A 7,083-nucleotide genomic window follows, 5' to 3' on the forward strand; every position below is an offset into this window, starting at 1 on the left:
TTCTGACTTTGTTTATAAAAAAATTGGTGGGTCCTTTGTGGTTTTTTAGCTATACCTAGTAATTTTCATTAAAATCTAAAAATAACATGTCACTGGACCTATGTACCAGAAGTCTTCTGTTCCCCCAGACCCTATCAATTAAGTTTACTAGGGTTCTTAATGAAGTTGCATTAATCTAGAGGGAGGAGAGGATGCAAAATAGTAAATTATTTCAAAGATAAAAAAAACTCTTATTTGAAATCCTAGGCAATCTTTCATTAGCTAAATAACTAATTTCAACTATTAATCCCTCCTAAGGTTGCAATAAAAGTCTGTATTGTGTAAACTTGGATTTAACCTTATTTCAGTAGACCTTGATTACACCACAGATAAAGCTTTTATTTTATACAATGGAAATTTGTAATTTCCAACAAATTCACTAACCAGTGATAGTAATGTTAGTGGTACTATATTTGCATCTGGCTGAAACATTCTGAAACAGTGGCAATCACCAATAAACATTGTAGTGGTAGTAGACAATACCAAATGGTACAACAGCATTACTGTACTTAATTTTATTTAATCTTTAAATTTTATTCCTAGTTACAAAAAATGAGAGCCCATATTAACATTTCCCCCTTTAGATAACATTAAGATGTACAAAAATGTAAATAAAAGGGTATATGTGAAATTTCATTTCATCACTAGGACAGAAAAGTTACCACCTTCATAAGTGCCCTGCTTTTTGGCAGCAGTTAATAAATCATCTATTCAAAACAATAGATCTCAGCAACTCCAGAATAACAGTAGAGTTTACCATTCACTTGACTCCAAAGCTATGAAACCACCATTCCAAGGCTATTCTGGCCAACTAGGGGCTGCAAATATACTGATTTGGGAATTCTAGGGTGGAATAATCTGTAAAACAGTAACAGTTTCCACCTTAAGGTTTTGTCTATTTTTTAAAAAGAATGTGTAAATCTTCTATTAAGACATATAAAAATCTAACTTCTTGAAGTTATTTGTTACACAAGTGTGCTAAGTTTTGGACTTTACAGCCATGTTAAACACTAATAAAAAAAAAAACAGCATGGAAAGACTGCTCCTCCTATTAAAGGCAGCAAGAACAGGTGTGTACTCTTTCTCTCCATGAAATGAAGTCATAGTATTTGATACAGATCCTAAACTATACATTTCAATTTGGAATAAAAGAGGGAATAGAAAACACCCAGTCATAAGTAGGGTAGTAAACAGAGCAGAATAATAGGTAAGCTTTAAGTATTAGATTCTCAACTTTGTCTTTTCCTTTAGGGAACAAGGTGCTAATGTGTCACCCTCATAAACTAAATCATAATTGCTTCCAACTTTTTGCTTGAAAATTTTAAATTGAGGCAAATGCTAAACTCTCCTATAAACTTAAAAACAACACTTCAATCTCCTCCATTCAACACCATTACTACCTTTTACATAAGCCTACTGTTTTATTAAGGTATAACACATGCCCTGAGCAATACTTTGGAAGTTAGCCAAGAGCCAAGCAGTTACAATGGCAAATACCAAGCAACCAGTTTCAATACAAATTCTGCCATTTTTCATGACTCATCTGCAAAAGCTGACTCAATACAAAACATAGGTTTTTTTGAAGGAGCAAGATGACAAAATGATTTAGGAAATTCTCACGTTAAACATTCCAAGAAGCCCTTTAGGATCGATCACATCACATGTCTCAAGAGGCAATAATCTGGCATGCTATATATTTACAAAGTAAAGGTATGAGTACAGTTTTTTTTAAATGAGGATTAAGTGCTGAGAAATTAATATCATGTCACAGATTTGACATAGGATGGCTATAATCTTGTATGCAATCTGATATTGCTTACTACAAAATCTAGAAAGTGGATATGATTAAGAAACAAAAATTTACTTTTGATGGCATGCAAGATTTTCCTCCACACAAATTTAGCAGACTGGAAGCCTCTTTGACTGTTCAAAGCATCCATAAAAGAAACACAACCAATTTATACATTTTATTCACATTTATTTTTCGCTTTTAGTGTGCTCACAGAAAATTAGAACACCTTAAGCAGGAGTTTAATAGCAATTTTTGTAAGCAAAGTTACATTCCATCTCTAAGTCAAATTGGTCAAAGCTTCTCCAGTATTTACAAAACATGATAAGACAAGATGCTACACAAAACCATTGCATCTGAAGATTTTTCCTTTATTCTCAAAGACGACTGGAAAAGAAAGCATTGTCTGCTGTAATCAAAAAACATACCACAGTATAAACAGTAACCATTCCACTTATCACAGCTTGGTTGAGTTTAAAATTTGTGTTTAAAAGGTCCAAGATGACTGCAGTTTTACAAAAATGGGCAGGGTGGAAAGAGTTGCAAACTTCATGTGCTTCTGGATATCAAGATTTGTTTTTATACAATAGTCACAGTTAAAAACACCCTGCTGGTAATACATAATTACACTTTATTAAGGTCATAAACCAGCAATAAACAATAAAGCCTATACAACTTGTATTTCTACTTAATCACTGACTGGTACAGCTAACATGAGATAAGTGAAAAGTTCCTATGGTTTAAATGAACTCCTAAGACTATGATTTTTTTTTAAATCTGGGTATTGATTTTTTTTTCTTTCCTTCTTAGTGTTGTAAACCTTATAGAACGCCTGCCTCTCAAAATACATCGTAATAAGTTTTCTTTTAAAAAAAGACTAACCCCTTTACATCATCATTTCTTGTGGCACATCATCTTGGCAATTTTATGCACCACTTGAATTTCCCCATTGTGGCCCCTATCACTTCATTTGATATCCCTTATTGACCCACCCATCTCCTTCATATATGGGCATGTCCATAGATTGACAAAGAAAGTTTACATTTTGAATAAAGATGCAAAGTATGCAAAAAACATTTAATACTGATGCAAAAAAATAAAAGGAACAATGCAGAGAGGGATGTTTAAACTCTCCCTCGAACTGTTGGAATGGTGGTAACAGAATGATTTGAGATGGGATCTGTGGGGAGGGAGGAAAAAAAATTGTTTTTTCTTTCTTTTAAAAAAAAAGCAAAAATTAAAAAAAAGAAGACATCTTTTAAAATCAATCCCTGGTTATAGACAAGTTCTCCAAAACCAGTACCTGGCACCACTCCAACAAACAAACAGGGGGGAGAAAAGTTCTTCGATTATCTCAAAAAATCTTGCCCTTTTACTCTGCTGCCGCCTCGGTTGGGGGGGCTTCTGGACTGGACTCGGACGGGGCCTCCTGTGTGGGGGCTGCTGAGGCTGTCGAGGCTGTGGCTGTGGCTGCTGCTGCGGGGGGCTGCTGCTCCTCGGCTTTGGCCGCCTCGGCCTCCAGGCCGGCGGCCGCCGGGCTCTCAGCGCCCGACGAGGCCGCAGCAGGGGCCTCCTCGGCGGCGGCCGCCTTCTCCTCGGCCTTCTTGGCCTCGTCGGACGAGGCGCCCTTGACCTCGTCCCCCGCGGGCGCCTTCTCGGGCGCGGCCTCGTCGGCCTTGGCCTCCTGCGTGGACGCGTCGCCGCCGGCCCCACTACCTGCCTCTTCCCCGGCCGCGGCCTCATCGCTCGGCCCGCTGGCCTCCTCCCCGCCCGCGGCCGCCGAGGCGTCGGGGGCGGCCGCAGAGCCAGGAGCGGCGGCTGGGCCCGCACCCGCGGCCTCGTCCTTCCCGCCCTCGGCGGCGGCGGCAGGGCCCGCAGCTCCCCCGGCCGCGCCCTCGGCCTCGCCGCCCTCGCCCGCCTCCTTCTTGTTCTTCTTGAAAGAGAAGCCGCTCAGCTTGAAAGACTTCTTGAAGGAAAAGCGCTTCTTTTTTTTTTTCGGGGTCTCGTTGCTGCTGGGAGAAGGCGTCGCCCCGTCCTCCGCCTTGGGGGACGACGACGACGACGCCGACGCTGCTTCGCCTTCTGCCGCGGTGGGGGACGCGGGCTCCGCGCCCTCGCCCTCCCCGGCTCCCGCCGCCACCACCGGGGCCTCCTTCTCGCTTGGGCTCCCGGCCGCCGCGGGGGCCACGGGGGACCCGGCCGCCTCCTCCTTGTCGGCCCCGGCTGCAGAGGAAGCGCCTGACGCCGCCGCCGACTCCTCTTTGTCTGCGGCCGGGGCGCTGCCGTTGGCCTGCAGCTCCTCCTTGGCGCCCGGCTCGGCGGCCGCCGGCGAAGCGTCGCCGTTCACCTTCACGTGGCCGTTCTCCTGCAAGGGCAGAGAAGCGGGGAGTGGGTCACACGAGCTGCGACACCCAGAGGCTCCCTCCCCGCCCTCCCCCTCCCCCCTTCCCCAGCACGAGGGAACGGAGACCCTGCTGCAAGCAACCAACATGCAGGGGAAGGGGCCTGCCCTGTGAAGAAAGGCCAATCGACCACCGTTCCTGACTTTCGTCAGATTCCCCCTCCCCAGGCCACTGGAGGGAGAGGGGGAGAAGAACCCAAAATTAAATTGCATTTTCGTAAAGCCCCATCTCTTCTTGCCCCCTCTCCTCCGGAGGGCTTTAAAAATTAAAGGAAAATGGGGAGCGTAGTATAAGAGCGTCCTCAGTAAAGACCCTTGGCTAAGGCCTGGGGGGAGCCGAATAGTATGGAAGATGACCCCTTTCCCCCCCCTCCCCCAACCTTCCCACTCAAAACAAACACAGGGAGGGAACTTCACAAGGATAGGAAGGGCTGCTTCCCAGAAGTAGGGACCTGGCTAGGCAGGGGAAAGCCTTCGCCAGCAGAGGGCGCTGTGGCACCACCGGTGCAGGCCCAGTCGGCCAGGCCCGCCGGGCTCGGGGGCGGGGACCGCTAGGCCTGCTTGCTCTGCTGCTGCGCCCCGGAGCTCCCCAGCTCGCTTCTCGTCCAGCGGCAGCGCTGCTGAGGAGCAAGCCGAACAAAGCTCAGATCGCTCCCCTCCCTTCCAATCCGGTTAGAGCCAACAAGAAAGGAAACGCGGTATCTTGCGGGTCTCTTCCTCCAGCTCGATCGCTCCCTCCCTCCCTCCTCCTAACCCCCCTTTTCTTTTTCCTCCCACTTTCGTGTGATTCTGTGAAGCTTGGGGCGCCCCCCTCCCGCGCCCTGATGGCTGTCTTTGCATTTTTAACGGGTTGAGAGCCTTCCCGGGTTGGTCAAGGCGAAGTAACAGCATCTGCTCTAGGAAAAGAGGCGTGGTGGGTGCCTTAGTGTTTTAAATGCAGCCACCCATAGCCAACCTCTCGTGCGGTAACTGAGGCCATCCGAACAAGCTGGAAAGCAGTAACAAGGTGGTCAGCATCCCTGGCAAGAGATGCCAGCGACCAAAACGCCAGGCAAACCAAACACATAGTATTATCCCACGTTTCGTTCCCCTCCCACTCCCAATTCCCTTTTGAAGGGACAATCAGATAGGGACTTTCCAGTGTTAAGGGAGGCATTTAAAAAAAGATCAGATAGTCGTGTAATCCCACAGCTTCCTAAATATAAAGATTTAGAGCTGGGGGGCGGCGGCGGTGTAAGAATACAGCAAAGTAACTAAAGGCAAGCTTTTTCTCCCCAAATCTGTCTTCAACTACCAACAACCACAAAGCCTCAGATCCGAGAGCTATGAAGCACGCTGCAACTGCTTCAAAATAAGGCACCTTTTCCCTATCTTTACCACCGGCATCCATGGACCCCCAAAACACACACTTTCTCAATTCCCCCCCCCCCCCCGTTAAGAAATAACTATGGCAAACCAGCCACAACGAAAAACATCTCAGCTACTCAAACACAATGCCTTCAGGAAAAGACAACCTGGACTAAGGGGTTGGGGGGGTAGACAACAAGCTAATCATGTTTTACCAAGCTCAAAACCACGCCATTTTAAATGAAAACACTACTCTTCCACATACACTATAGAATTCACCAGGAACCATTCTTGATGGCGGGGAGGCATCTCCTATGAGAAATTAACAGTGCAAACTGTCCCTTTTCATTCAAGTTTGAGACTGGAATCCGGCCATGCTCCTTTTCCACCGAATGTGCCCAAGGCACAACCCAAGAGGAAGAAAGGGGGTGAGACAAGGGAAAGAGAAGACACCAAATAAGTGAATAAAACCAAGGGTTCAATTTACCTGTCCGTTTGCCTTGGAAGGCGATGCAGCTACTGCTGCTTCCCCGGGTTTCTCAGCAGCAGCTTCGCCTTTTGCAGCGGTCTTAGAGAACTGGGCACCCATGCTGGCTTATTCAACAAAGAAACTCAACAGATCCAAAAGGGGGGAAACAAAGAGCCTTGGGTTGGTATAAATACTGGGCGATCAGCAGCAGCAGTAGCAGCAGCAGCAGCAACACACACCAGAGGGAGGGGGGATGGGGGTGGTGGAAGAGAAGAGAGAACAGAACCGATTATATACACTCCCGATAAAAAATTTTAGTCGAAGAGATCAAAAAGCAGCAGCATAGGAGGGAGGGAAAAGGGGGAAAAGTCGAGCACAAAAAAAAAGGCGCCCAGGTGTAGTTTTTTTAAAAAAAGAAGTAATAAAAAAATCCCAGATTTGTAGCCGCACTGTAGACAAGGGGAAAATGGAGAAATCTCCCTGGTTGCTAATAAGATGCGGAGTCCAACGCCCAAGTGCACAGATGAATGGGCTTCCCGAGCGCTGACGGCAGCCCCCGCCCGCAGCCGACCAATCCCGGCGCCGCCACACAAAGGAGGGGGCTGGGCTTGCAATTGGAGCGAACAATGGAGCCGCGTTTTGCAAACGATTTGAAAATCAGCCTAAGACTGAGAATTAATGCCCTCCAAATAAATAAATCAATTAAAAATACATGCCTCTCGTCTCCCTCCGCTTGCAAATAATAATGCATCACTTTATTGGCTTGCTTTGTTTGGAATTAATTAACACGGGGGGGGGGGGAGTTATGGGCGGGGAGTGGGTTAACTTGACTTGCTGTGACTCTAGTCAGTCTATATCTCTGTCTATATCCTTCACCACACTCTACCGTCCCTCCCTCCCTTTTGCGTGTATGTGTTTTGGTGTATTTATGTGCGTTAACCTAAAGACAATGGTTTCGCTCATGTTTGTTTTTGCAATGTGTTCTCTGTGTTCCATATAGGATCAACAGATAGTGCACAGTGTTTGCCTTTTAATTGC

At 46.4% G+C, this 7,083-nt stretch overlaps 1 protein-coding gene across 1 annotated transcript; it reads right to left on the reverse strand.

Annotated features, from left to right (window-relative positions):
• Positions 1 to 539: 539 nt before the first annotated feature.
• Positions 540 to 6,805, reverse strand: MARCKS (myristoylated alanine rich protein kinase C substrate). The gene is made up of 2 exons (XM_069077017.1): positions 6,064 to 6,805; positions 540 to 4,193 (listed from the first exon to the last, which is right to left on the reverse strand). The coding sequence occupies exons 1-2, from the start codon at positions 6,163 to 6,165 to the stop codon at positions 3,201 to 3,203; spliced, it is 1,095 nt and encodes a 364-aa protein (XP_068933118.1). The 5' UTR covers positions 6,166 to 6,805; the 3' UTR covers positions 540 to 3,200.
• Positions 6,806 to 7,083: the final 278 nt, after the last annotated feature.

The sequence above is a fragment of the Petaurus breviceps genome, unplaced genomic scaffold (assembly GCF_028583685.1).
Source record: "Petaurus breviceps papuanus isolate PSGF00001 unplaced genomic scaffold, PetGlider_PUasm1.0 90977, whole genome shotgun sequence".
NCBI classification, from domain to species: domain Eukaryota; kingdom Metazoa; phylum Chordata; class Mammalia; order Diprotodontia; family Petauridae; genus Petaurus; species Petaurus breviceps.

What these genes read in the sequence shown, in the direction of transcription:
- MARCKS (XM_069077017.1), bottom strand. Translation starts at nt 6,165, where the DNA reads ATGGGTGCCCAGTTCTCTAAGACCGCTGCAAAAGGCGAAGCTGCTGCT. An exon ending in CTTCCAAGGCAAACGGACAG is followed by an intron (nt 4,194 to 6,063) that starts GTAAATTGAACC and finishes CTGCCCTTGCAG; the next exon opens with GAGAACGGCCACGTGAAGGT.